This window comes from Mobula birostris, chromosome 1 (assembly GCF_030028105.1).
Source record: "Mobula birostris isolate sMobBir1 chromosome 1, sMobBir1.hap1, whole genome shotgun sequence".
NCBI lineage: Eukaryota > Metazoa > Chordata > Chondrichthyes > Myliobatiformes > Myliobatidae > Mobula > Mobula birostris.
Genome location: NC_092370.1, coordinates 239080120 through 239094765, shown reverse-complemented (window position 1 = coordinate 239094765; position 14646 = coordinate 239080120). Strand labels below are relative to the sequence as shown.

Genomic DNA, 14646 nt, shown 5'->3' with positions numbered 1-14646 from the left:
GGTACATCTTTGGACTGTGGGAGGAAACTGGAGAACCTGGAGGAAACTTATGGGAAGAACGTACAACTTTCTTACAGAGGACGCCAGAATTGAACTCTGAACTTTGATGCCCCCGAGCTATAACAACGTTGCGCTAATCACTATGCTACTGTGGTGCCCCAATGATGTTTCTGATGCATTGTTTTGCTCTCAATAGCACGAGAAGAAGGAGTGGGCCATTCTATCCTTCAGGTCTGTCTCTCCACCTGGGTGCAGTGCAATGAAACCTCACTGGCAGGTAACATGTTCAGTGGAAAACCCAGCAGCTACACACAAAGGTCTGATAAACCAGAATGAATCTTCTTGTGTATTTCTCATCTTACAAAAAGTTGCATTTGGAGGAAAGAGGACTTAAAGGTCATTTTTGATGCGTGCTACCCTTCGCTCATTCTCAGAACGTTCAGGACAACACATTTTACATCTTTGGAATTGAGTGATAGGACATCAGATGAATAAGATGGATTGCACGTGCCCTGAAGTCCACATTATTAAAATGAGACAGTAGTTTCCCACACAATGCTGCAGACAAAATATTACACAGGACCGTACAGACATTTAAAAAGGAATTCTGTCGCCCTTCTCGTGAATTTTCTTCCGTAACATTTTCTTTTAAATACCGACCTGTAGTCGTCAAAGGTGAAGGATTCCTTCAAGGGCAGCTTACTCGCAGTCGGGTGGGTCTGGGAATCGAAGAATGAAGGAGTAGGGTCAGGGGGTAATGAAAGGGAACAAACAGGAGAAAGAGAGAGAGAGAGAGAAAGAGAGAAAGAAAAAGGGGGGGGGGCAAGAGAAAGAGAAGCATAAGTCAGTCAACGGAATTTCATTACTTAGCAGCCTAACAGATACTAACAAGAGCCAAATGTAGCAAGAGGAGTCCAGCCGAGCTATGGCTGGATCATCGTGCCATAATGCTCCCATACATCACTGTCAACTTAATTTGTTGTACCCAGCAGCTGTCATAAATCTGCTCCATCAACTCCTGCAAGCAGAACCCACCAGCAATACAAAAATAAAACTTAACGCCTGTGACAGTAACGCAATCTGGTGCCAACAAGTCCTTCAGCAGCCTACCGAATGTCACCTCTTCTCCTAAAACATTCACTTGTTGACACTGGCAGGGGCCCCGGAGATAGATTCCACCCGCCCTTTTTTTTTACGACTGGGAGTCTTTCCTTTGCACTGAGCTCTGATGCAGTGCTACTGTCAGTGGCACTCCATGTAGCGTGCAATTTCTTCCTTGACGCATTAGCATCAGAAGTTGGGGTAATTCATCATCTCTCTCAATAGTATGTTGGCTGGCATCAGGAGTACAGTAGTGAAGGTGGGGGCTGGGAGGGGGGGGGGTGGAAACTGAGGTTTAATAGCTGCGCTGCAAATCAATTATACAACACAAGCCGGCACAGATAATGCAATTTTGGCCAAACTACAGATCACAAAAGACCACTAATTGGAAGCTAGCTCGACTGTATTTGAGTCTGGGAAAAAAAAAGTCATATTTATTTATGCTTTCTTCATAGGACAAGAGAATTAAAAGGAGGCTGGGGCATGATGCTTCTGAAATATAAGCAACAATACTGCTTTTTAATGACTGTGTACTTTAGCAGGCTTGGAAGAGCATCAAATTAAAACCAGCTCTTTTGTCACTTTCTTCTCTGATGGAAGGCTGCACAAAATTTCAAGTGGGTTGGGGTGGGAACTAATGTTTCTACACATGAGAATCGATAGACAACAACCAACTTAAGCAGATTTTTGAAAATAACCCATGTAGGGGTGAATAAAGAGTGCAATTTTGAATGCAAAGTTCCCATTTCTGCTCATAAATGAGATGACAGGGTCACGTGATTCCCATCCACACAAATGGGGTGTTAGTCTCTCTCGCTGTCTCTTGTTTGCAATTTTTAACAGGATATATGGAACTAAGCTCAACCCTAGAGATTTCTGTTAAATTGGCTTTAGAAAGGTACACAGTACAAATGATTGTAAGGTTCAAGCAAATGATGCCCGCACAGCGCAGCCACAAAAAAGCACGTGGGTTTTCTGCAAACGTCCCACAGACTATGCCACCACCAACTCCAGAACATGAGGTGCATGCTAAAAATAGAAAAGTACTCCAGTCCCTAGCATTGGCAATGTCACACCACAATCAATAGAACAATCACAACTTATATGCAACAGTACATTATGTCATTGCACAGCAAGTTAGTTGACTGCTGCTGTGAAGTATAACTCCATAACCATAACCCGAATAGAGCTGACTGACTGACTTGCTCAAAGAAGCTGGAAGCCCAGAGTCCATTTCAGTCTGTTTTTAATTTACATGATACTATTCATTAACCAGCCTTCTGACAGGGTAGACTTTTTTTTTGATGTGATCAATCACGGGAATCAAATTTGGCAGCTTTTAAGAGCTTAATTTAAAGAAAAATTGTGGTGTTATAAAATTATATCTTGATATATGTAAGTGTTCAGTTTTATTAATACAGTTGTTTCATTAATTCAAGTGAAAGCAAAGTTATCACAAAAATAAATATTTTTAATCACGGTACCATGTATGTGATTAACCAGAATTTATAACTGCTGAAAATTACCACATAGAACAATTTACCAGTCTTACTGGACTTACAATAGCTATAAGAGGGTTTGGGATACTCTGATGATATGAATGGCTTTACTAAAGTGGAATTCTTTTTCCATATGGGTATACCACCAGTTCACCTCACTGTGGGAATATGAGTAATTATTCAAAGATTATAACATTGTTTCATCATCAACATCATGTACCATGTCATATGACGTAGCAATCAAGGTCTTTCCACGGCCACAATTGTTCTTGGCAAATTTTTCTACAGAAGTGGTTTGCCTTTGCCTTCTTCTGGGTGGTGTCTTTACATGACAGGTGACCCCAGCCATTATCAATATTCTTCAGAGATTGTCTGTCTGTCATTAGTGGTCACATAACCAGGATTTGTGATCTGCACCAGCTGCTCATACGATCATCCACCACCTGCACCCATGGCTTCACATGACCTTGATCAGGGGGCTAAGCAGGTGCTACACCTTGCCCAAGGGTGACCTGCAGGCTAGTGGAGGGAAGGAGTGCCTTACACCTCCTTAGGTAGGTGTAAACAATGTTATTTAGCCTTTTAAAAATGAAAAATTCTGCCATTTGTGTTCTATGGAGCAGCACAAAAAATGTTGGAGGAACTCAGCAGGTCAGACACCATCCGTGGAGAGAAATGGATAGGCGATGTTCTAGATCTAGACCCTACACCTGGACTGAAAGATGGGGGCTGGGAGGAGAGCAAAAGCTGGTAAGTGAGAGATGGATGCATGTGAGTAGGGGTGATAGACAAAGGGGAGAGGAGAGTGGCAGAAGCTGGAGAGTGATAGGTAGGAGTGACAAAAGGCGGCTGATGATGGGAACTAATTACTTCTACAAAGTAGCTATACTTGTAGATAATGTCACAGCATCATTCCGTGCACCGCAATGTCCCACTAAATAGAAAGGTTCTCCATCACTGCTCACCTTCCTTCCTGAGGTCTGGCCTCAATGGTTCAGTGAGATTGCTACAACTAATCTTGGAATTCCCTCTGGCCGGCACGGTGACCTAGCTATTAGCATAACGTTACTGCAGCGCTAGCAACCTAGGTTCAGTTCTGCCACGGTCTGTACATTCTCACTATGACTGTGTGGGCTTCCTCCCGCATGCCAAAACGTGTGGTTAATTGGTCAGATGGATGTAACTGGGTGGTGTGAGCTCGTTGGGCCAGAAGGGCCTGTCACCATGCTGTGCCTCCAAGTAAAGAGCAATAAAACTAAATCATGCAGTGAGTGCCTGAGATGAAGGCTGGGTGTGACCAGTATAACCACATATCACATGATCCCGGCTGCTGGATTTTTCCAGTGTAAAATCACCAAGGGGCATAGATAGGATGAATTCACACAGTCTTTCCCCCCCACCCCCAGAGAAAGAGAATCAAAAAAAAAGGGCATAGGTTTAAATGGGAAGGGAAAAATTTGAAAGGGAGCTGAAGAGCAACTTCTTCACACTGAAGCAGGTAGAATAAAAGCACTGAAAAGGCAGGTACATGGATAGGGAAGGTTTAGAATAATATGGACCAAATGTACTTCACAGACATAGGATTAGAGCTAGCGAGTTGTAGGCATGCTATGTTGGTGCTGGAACTCCATGGACAGTCCCAAGCCCGGCTTCGAAAGGAGGAAGGTTTGACATGGAGCTACAGTAAAAACCCAGAGCTACAGAAACGCCAACGGAAGCTCCAAATACCTCGCCCCTGGGAGAGGAAGGATCAAGAAGATGGGCTACACCTGGGGACAATTTGAAAAACTGGCCCAGGCTAGAGGACTCTGGCAAGCTGTTGTCTGCGGCCCATGCCCCAGTAGGGGTGATGGGCTTAAGATGATGTTGGTGCTGGAAGCATGGCAACACTTGCAGGCTGCCCAGCATAATCCTGCCTGATTTGATTTGATGCAAACAATGCACTTTGATGTACATGTGACAAATAAAGCTGATTTTTATCTTTAAAATGTAGGCAAATGGATCTAGCTCAGATGGGTATTTTAGTTGGCATGTGTATGATAGACCAAAAAGCCTGCTTCTGGGCCATACTACTCTCCGATTATAAGACAGCTCAAAGTGCTTTAAGTGACTTCAGATCAGGCTGGGTTGGAGAAATCAGCCTAACATAGACCAATGATTTTGAGCTCCCCATTGAACATAAGGTGAGGCAGGATCAGGTTTAATGACACCCACTATCAAAGATCACACACCAATAATGGTCACGCTACAGAATGGAATCCTAGCAAAGGACCAAGTCCTTCAAGAGTTCAGGGGGACGGTGAAGGCAGAACACAGTGGGGGAAGAAAACTGTAATGGTGGGTAGGGAGGTGGAGACAAGAGAGGGAAGAGAATGGAATTAAAAACATAAGTTCCTGAACTATGTTTTGTAATCCGTGAAAGATGCCTGCATTCAGCATCAAGGCAACAGCATGCATTAACAGGCAGCTGGCTTCCATAAAACCCCAGCTTGAATGTTAGACAAGTCTATCGGCTTTCAATGTCGGCTGCATTATAAGGCAGAGAAAATAATTACAGGCGACCAAATCCCTCAGATATATGCTGACAGATACCAAAGCAGTTTCATGTAGAAGCCCATTTTTATCGACTTCTGTGCTCACGAGACACTGCAGAAAAATAGTCACAAGTCTGGTAATAAAAAGTAAATCTACTTTTGTTTTATACTGACGTTTTTAAACAAAAATTGCGAGAGATATTGATTATACTTCTTCAGATTAATATTGCAGCCTTTCCTTTTTAAATGAATCCCAAGCTTAAACATGTTACCATTTTTCAATTATCAGTAATATACAATAACACAGCTCTGGTGCAGAGAAAGATTAAAATTGCAAGAGTTCACTGGGTTCAAATGTTTACAAAATCATATTTCTTCAGAGAAAAGAAAAGGTTAAATTAATTTCTTATTGATCTTATCTCTCTGTAAGAACATTATGTTTATTGCTGCAGGAAAAAAAATCAATTTTATATTAAAAGAAGTTCCAAAATTCACTTAAATCCACTGATGCTATTTTGTAATATTGTGCAACATGCAAGTAAGTGGCACCATCTACTGGCAAGTTGAAGTTCTGCAAGCATATGAACTACAGTCAACATTAAAAACAGGAAATAGCTTGTCACGCAGCAGCAATTGAGAATGAGAGAAAAATTCACATGCTCCATCTTACAGCTGCTTTATTGTCTAAGAAACTAGCCTCAGTAAACAATGAATCATGTCAGTATTTTTATTCAAACGCTGGCTGAGCAAAGAAAGTTTCATCTTAAACACTGGGGCACTTGGTAGAAGATGTGATAGCTGTTTTTACCAATAATATTGCTTTGGACAACTCTGTGGAATCAGCAGGGTGCAGGTTCAAGCCTACACAAGGTCTTTATGATGTTAGTGACAGGCAATGCCACTGTAATACTGAGCTCTATAGTGGTAGGAGTATTTTGGAAGATAACTGAAGCCACCAGATTCTGCAACCATCAGGTTCCTGAACTAGTGTGGATAACTTCGCTCCCCACTTACTCTGAATTGGTTCTACGACCTACAAACTCACTTTCAAGAACTCTTTACAACTCGTGTTCTCGGTAATACACACAAAATGCTGGAGGAACTCAGCAGGTCAGGCATCACCTATATGGAGAGGACTGATAAACGACCTTGGCCTGAAACGCTGGCTCTTTTTTCCTCTCTATCGATGCTGCCTGACCTGCTAAGAACCGCCAGGATTTTGTGTGTCAGACTCTGGATTTAAAGTATCTGCAGAATCCTTTGTGCTTGTGTTCTCAGCATTATTTTTATTTACACATCTTCTTTTGCCATTGGTGCTTGTCAGGTTTCTGTCTGTAATTTTCCTGTAAGTGCCTACAAGAAAATGAATCTCAAGGCAGTAGATGGTAACATCAATGTTCTCTGTGCGGGTGTACGGCTACACAGTAACTGAAATGCTCCTGTGCCCACCTGAAATTGGACACAGCTAGAAAACTTTACGAAACTTGACAAATTTTCTTTGTTGTACTGTATTTTATTATACCCTTCAATTTATAAATAAAATCAACTGCATGTGATTTTTTCAATTTTCATTCTAAATATTCATAGTATACATATTCCAAAAAAATAATTTTAGGTGCCACGCAGTTTTTAGGCAGTATAAAAATTTCCTGCTCAGAGCAATGGTTGGTCCACACAGCTGTAAAAAAATATTCAAGGGAATGTTGGGTAACATACATGTACTGTGATAATAAATTTACTTTGAGTTGGAAACTGTTCAGTTTCAAAGTTCAGAGACACAATTGACCGAAGAAGGTGATGGAACTGGAAGCGATGAATAGAAGCCTGTTGTGTGTGAATGAGTGTGCACAAAGTGCCATGAGATATATGCAAAAAAGGAACTGTGCAACAGTGATGATTTTATTGCTCTGGCGAGAGGATTGACTGATTCCAGGAAGCTTCCATTACCAGTGAAAGTGAGAGAGAGAGAGAGCTTGCTGCAATGACTGGGTCACTGAGTGCCGACAGCACAGCTATAGCCAGGACCACAGTTACAGTTGTCCATGTTATTTTCTAACTAATAACCATCTCACCTGAAAAGGACTTTTAGCTGCTATATTGCTTGCACTCCGAAGATATAGCTTCAATAAGTAATTTAATGCAATATAACTGCATCAGCTTAAGTGTGACATTATCGTGCAATGTTACTGTAAACAGCTCAAGTTTTCTTTATTCCAAATGTTCCATTACTCTGATAGTGCAAGACTTCAGGTGACAAAGATTTCAAAAAGTACATATATACACACACACACACACACACACACACACACACTATATTTATTACATAGCTCAGAAACAACTGACTGTGCATTTAACTCTGCTGCACACCCTGGTATTTCAGCTCCTGACGTAAGGCTGGCTGACATTCCTCAGGATGAATGAGTCTTATACCTCTTATTACACGTTTATTACAAAACAGTATTCCTATTTCTTCCGAGTGATTATTGGAATTACTGTCCAAGGAGTGATAATGTCCAACGAAAAGTTCAAGTTTAATTATCATTCAACCATACCTGAATACAGCCAAACAAAATGCGTTCCTCAGGGGCCAAAGTGCAAAGCACAGTACCAACAGTCATACACAACACAAAGCACAAATAGCACTTGCGTATAAGTTAGCAGTAAACATACAGTCACACAAAAAAAATGTACTGAACTTATTGGTGCAAGCCCGCACTGTAAAAATTAGAATTAGAATCAAAATATCCTGATGAACAGGCAAAGCAAAATTAACAATGGAAAGAAAATATGTCCTTGCATTCGAGAAGGAGACAGCATTATTTCCTTGCACAGATCTGAAAAGCGGGGCATAACTCATGCCTAGAAGGTTTCTGCCCTGATGAGGGGTCTTGGCACAACAAAATGTTGACTGTTGATTCATTTCCATAGGTACTACCTGATCTGCTGAGTTCCTCCAGCATTTTGTGTGTATTGCTCTGGGTTTACAGCATCAGCAGAATCTCTTGTGTCTGGGAAGTCTCAGTGCTGGTTCTCAGCCAGTGTGAGGTACTAGTTAAGTACAGCAGACCATTTCACTCACACCAGCTCATTTACTCAAACAGGTTTCAAAGCCTTTCCCTTCACTACCAAAGCCAGAAGTTTTTCCAGTTAAGTGGAGAAATTCCAAATATTTACTGTGAATTCCCTCCATACTCATTTGATCCTTTAACACTTCAGACCACTCATCTGCACTGATTTTATCATTTCTATATTATCTACTGTCTGATAAATCTATAGACCATGCTAACTTTCAAGACAGAGTAACACAGTTCACTAATCTTCATAGTGCCTGTATTATAGATGCCCAATAACTAAAGATAAAGACTAGCTTTAATTATCACATGTATATCAAAACATACAATGACATGCATCAAATCAAATCAGCGAGGATTGTGCTGGGCAGCCTGCAAGTGTCGCCGTACTTCCGGAACCAACATAGCCTGCCCACAACTCACTAACCCTAACCGAATGTCAGGTCAGACTGAGGGAGGAAACCAGAGCACCCGGAGGAAAGCCATGCGGTCACAGGGAGAACGTACAACCTCCTTACAGGCAGCAGCGGAATTGAACTCCGGTCTTACAGCTGGCTACTAATTTATACTTCTTGACCTCACAAACTACTGAGTTATGGCCTTGTATCTGTTTGCCTGCCTGCACTTTCTCTGTAACTGCAACACTGCACTGTTATTGTTTTCCCTTGAACTAGCTCAATGCACTGATATGATGAATGATCTGTACAGATGGCAAGCAAAAGTTTTTCAGTATGCTGCACATCGCTGCCTGTGACAATAATAACCCAATTTAGTTTTTCCAATTTAACTATTATCTGTTACACCTGTTTCCCTTGGACAAAGGAAAAACAAGTTCAAAGTAAATTTTATTATCAAAGTACATACATGTCACCACATACAACCTTGAGATTCATTTTCTTGTGGGCATTCTCAGCAAATCTATAGGATAATAACTATAATAGAACCAATGAAAAAGAGCCAATTAGAGTGTTCAACCAGAGTGTAGAAGACAACAAACTGTGGAAATGCAAAAAGAAATAACAATAATATAAATAAATAAACAATTAATAAAGTAGCCTCAACACTAAAATTATCCTCTGACCACAGCAATTAATTACAACATAGCTTCTCAAATGTATAATTTTTCTCTAATCTAAATCCAATTCAACAGTAAATTCTGTAAAGAATGCAAGTAAAGACTGCACCCCTCCCCCACCCCAACGAGAACAAGCTGGAGACACAAGGAACGTGAAAAATAGAAAGAAAGAGATTGGGAGAAGAGAATGGAAAAAAACAGAAAAATGAAGAGTGCATAACGGGGGCAAAGATGAAAGCACAGCAGAAGAGATTGAAAAGAAAATACAGAGTGCTTGAAGCAAGTAATAGAAAAACAATAGAGAATGCGAGAGAAAAAGAGAAAAGGAGAGAAGGGCAGAAAGGAGAGATAGCTATAATGTGTTAGAGAAAAAGTGCAAACAACTGAGTGAAAGCTGAGGTGAGGGATACTGAAAGAGAGAATTAAATAAAAGCACATATAAACAAAGATTTCACTATGTACAGTGTTTTGCTAAATTAATATAACAAGGATTTGCATCATAATTTTACAGATGGCAAGTGTCACATTCTTAATACTGGCCACAGCAAGCACACAGTATGGGCATTTCCATGGAGAGTGAAAGAGAAAAAAAATGAACATAGCCAAGTCACTGATTGCTGTCCAGACTCATGATGTGAATAGAACAGCAACATCTGGCCCTCAGGGAGAATAAATCCAACCAGAGGTCAAACAGATTGCACCCCACTGACACAGGACTTTACCTGACAGTTGTTGTCTGTCTTGCACAAAATGCAACGGTGCCAAACTCCAAATTAATTCTGGCTAATCACTGGTGATATAAAGATACAGAGGGGTTAGATCATAAGATATAGGAGCAGAATTAGACTATTCAGCCCATCGGGTCTGCTGTGCCATTCTAACATGGCTGATTTATTATCCTTCTCAACCCATTCTCCTGCCTTCTCCATGCAGCCTTTGTTGCCCTGACTTATCAAGAGCCTTTCAACCTCTGCTTTGGAATCGCCTCTGAGAATTTTTCTGTTAAAAATTTGTTAACAGAATATCATAATTACATACCAAAAAACTGGACATAAATGACACAATTACAAACAATAACTCAAAATCCATGGCTGTTTCATGCTTCATTGTGACACTAATGTAGTTATAATATTTACAAAACATTGAGCAAATAAAACAACTCCAACACAGTGGCATATTGTGGCACGAGTTCACGGCGCTAGCCAGGCGTCAGAGAACATTTTGGGAGTGTAGTGTTATGTGTTTCACTGGAACGGGGCTACACGAGGACATACCCGATCAAAACTTCTCCATGGACGGCTTCCAGACCGTTCCGGCTGACCGGAAGTGCACTCAGAGTGGTAAGCGTAAAGGAGTTGAGTGCTTACTGATCTGGTTAACAACAGATGGTGCAATCCAGGTCATATTACGATCGAGGAACGTGTCTGTAGACCGAATTTTGAACTGTTTACTGCTGGACTTCGGCCATATTCCACCGAGATATAACAGTGGGTGGCACGGAAGGTCGGTCCTGCCTGTGGCCATCGAACTTGCAGCTCCTCCCGTGGAGGGTCAGACACCCTGAGCCAATAGACTGGTCCTGGACCTTTTTCCATCTGGCATAATTTGCATTTTGTTGTTTGATTGTTTGTGGTTTTTGTATTGCTATACTTATGCTCTATTCTTGGTTGGTGCGGCTGTAACGAAACCCAATTTCCCTCGGGATCAATAAAGTATATCTATCTATCTATATGGGGCAATATTTTTAATAAAAGGTTTCACTTCAGAATTTTTCAATTAATCAGTTTCATTATCAAAACTCAAAAGGAAAAATTGATGCTTTCTTTGAATTTTACTACTGGCCACATCAACTAAGTGTAGAACTTGTTTTAATTGTCAACATAATGCTCCACCAGTGTGAAAAAATGAACTGTGGATCTTGCAGGTCCATGGCTGAATGAATGGCGTTCGTAAATATGTAATATATAGGAATTCTAAAAGCCTTCCTGACAAAGGCAATTAAAATAAATCGCCACACAAAGCAGTAGATCTTTACAAATAATCACAGGACCTTTATCCAATGCATTGGAAATTCAATTTAATAGCTGTCTCCTCTTCAGTGAATTGATTTCAATGGTAATACATATATCTAAGAGGGAACACCACACATTCTATTGAAACGTGAAAACACTGAGATGTTCCTTTCATCCAAGTCAAAAAATATAAAGTTGATAAAACATTAAAATTAAAGGAAATTTTTTTTCAGATATGCATGAAAACCCACTTCCTTATATTTTTACGACGGCTTCTCATCTCCTGAAATTTTATGTACAATGACATCTAGGTCATTCAAAGTGAACATGAATGACAGAGACATTATTGAAAATTTCAGGGAATACACAAGCAGGCCACCTGAATATTCTTTATCTGAGCTGCAGGCAGTTCTTGTAGGCAAAGATTCGAATTGGCTGGCTGCCCACACAGGTCGAACTGACTGCTAAATTAAATCTCTACGAATGTCTCTTTATCCAAATTTATCTGCCCAATCATCTAATCATTTGCTTTGGCCGTGACCTTATTCAGAATACTCTTTCAACCTTTGTGTCCTAATGGAAATTTGCAACTCCTTCAATGTCAAAACAGACTTCTTGAATTTGGGCTAAACATGTTTAAGCTGAGAAGAAATAGTCAGAGGTGCAAAGTGTGAATGAAAATGTGAGAGAGTTGTGGAAAAGACACCTTCAACACAAAATATGGTCACTATTAAAATGAGTTAAAAATCAATATTAAATACAGACAGGATGTAATGGTATTGGAGAAAATGTCCACAGCACGTTTAAAAGAATAACAGGGATGGAAGGGTTAATGTGGAGTGTTTGATGCCTCTGTGTCTGTACCGGATGGAGTTTAGAAGAATGAGGGGGGAATTTCATTGAAACCTATCCAATATTGAAAGGCCCAGATAGAGTAGATGCGGAGAGTAGTTTTATATAGTGGGGCAGCACAGCCTCAGAATAGAAGATTGTCCCTTTAGAACATAGAGGAGGATGAATTTCTTTGGCAAAGACATGTGAACCTGTGGAATTCATTGCCACAGACAGCTGTGGAGGCCAATTCATTGGGTATGTTAGTGAGGACATCAAAGTTACAGGGAAAAGCAGAAAAATGGGATTGGGAGGAAATATAAATCAGCCATGATTAAATGGTGGAGCATACTCGACTGGCCAAATGGCCTAATTCCACTTTTTTATCTGATGGTCTGCCAGTCTTCCATACAACCTTGCCCAGGCCTGCACCCTGGAGAGTGAAGACTTTCCAGGCACAGATTCATAGTCTCGCAAGACTAACGGATGCCTTTATTTAACTATTTATCTGATGGTCTTATGTTCCACAGCAATAACATGGCTCTCCCTTCGAGAGGGTCCAGCAACATCTATACATTGGACTAATAACTTACAAGCAGACCATTCAGTCTAATCAAACTTCGCTTGTGTTTATACTCCACTCAAGCCGCCGACTTTTCAGGAAAGCAGCATCCATCATTAGGGAGCCCCACCACCCAGGACATACGCTCTTCTTGCTGCTGCCATCAGCAAGGTGGTACAAAAGCCTCAGGACTTGCACCACCAGGTTCAGCAACAGTTACTACCCTCAACCATCAGGCTTCTGGACCCATCATTGAAATGCTCCCACAACCAACGGACTCACTCTTCATCTCATGTTCTCAATATTAATTGTTTATTTATTTATTATCATCTCTTCTTCTGTATTTGCACAGTGTATTGTCATCTACACTCTGGTTGGTCGCCCTAGTTCGGCAGTCTTTCATTGATTCTGTTATAGTTATTATTCTATAGATTTGAGTTTGGCCACAAAAAAATGAATGCCAGAGTTGTGTATGGTGACATATACATGTACTTGGCTAATAAATTTACTTTGAACTTGACTTTCTCTCCACATCTAAACTGATCGGTGTAGCCCCCTATGCATTTTACCATCATCCACTGGTCTTACTTCCCCTGTCAATATCTCCTCAAATACTATCTGTGCTAGTGAAATCCATATTCTAACCACTCTTGAGTACAGATCCTCCCGAGGTTACAAGGTTCTGTTCCTGTGAACTGTTTGTAAAATTATGTAAAATCTTCCTTTGTAATTTACTGGGAATGGCAAGAGATCAGCAATGCTACAAATTAAAAGAGTGGAACATACAAACAGCCCAGTACTTAATCGAATTAACAAGAAACACATTTACAGTCTCCACATGTCAACAAGTTCGATCTCCTTGGGTGAAGGATACAAATAGCCAGCATTTTAATGAACTCCTGCCACTATCTCAGCTATAGCGAGGCCAAAAGAGGAATTACAAAGCCAATCAAATATTTAAGAATATTTCAAATTGCCCACTGGAATATGACATTTAGCAGCAGTACACCCTTCAGCTGAGACTATCAGCAATCAACATGTCATGCACTCAGTTAATTGTGTCAAGTCAAGTGGGGAAGCAATTGAGACTTCAAATTGTCTTGTATCTCCAGACACAAGTTATGTACACAGCAGAAAGACAACTGCTGTGTTCTACAGATTAACAATTTCAATGAAGTAGAAAAATCATTAGGAAAAATTAATGAGTTTAATTATGTTAACCCTTTGAGGAGTACAAAATTTCAGAGAAAAAAAAACATGAATTTTCCACTCTAGAAACAGCAGTCAAAATTCAAGGGGAGGATTTTCAGTCGGCTCATTTCAGCAACAGAGCAAACAAAAGTATCTTCGTATCCACATTTATCACTACAATTAATATTTGCATTTACTAGACGTCAGTTCGAAATGTTTCAAAGCACTTCATATAATGAATTACTTAAAAGTGCGGCTGACAGTTGTTACATGGGCAAATTAAGTCATTATTCCCCACTAGCAAGCATTATGAAATGCAGCGAGTTGAAGAACTTGCTAAGCTGTTTTGGTGTTAATTGGTGGAGGGAGAAACAGTGGTTAGGACAGAGAAGAGTGCCAGGATCTTCAAATAAATGGATGAACCACTGCACAGAATCAGAAAAAAACTGCAGAGAGTTGCAAGCTCCATCATGCATACTAGTCCCCCCCATATCAAGGACATCTTGAAACCATAAGACCATAAAATACTGGAGCAGAATTAGGCCACTTGGCCCATCGAAAGTGCTCTGCCATTTCATCATGGCTGAACCATTTCTCTCTCAGCTCCAATCTCTTGCCATCTCCTCATAACTCTTCATGCCCTGACAAATCAAGAATTACCTGCCTTAAATATACCAAATGACTTGGCCTCCATCGCGACCAGTGATAATGAATTCCACAGATTCACCACTCTCTGGCTGAAGAATTTCCTCATCTCTATTCGAAAAGAA

General features: G+C 40.6%; 1 protein-coding gene across 2 annotated transcripts in view; it reads right to left on the bottom strand.

Moving 5' to 3' along the window:
* setd3 (SET domain containing 3, actin histidine methyltransferase) overlaps positions 1-14646 on the bottom strand; it is a 158398-nt gene that overhangs the window by 40773 nt on the left and 102979 nt on the right. For both annotated transcript variants that reach the window (XM_072274308.1, XM_072274318.1), the window contains exon 7: positions 661-719. In XM_072274308.1, the coding sequence (XP_072130409.1) occupies positions 661-719 (59 nt within the window). The remainder of the gene's footprint in view (positions 1-660; positions 720-14646) is intronic.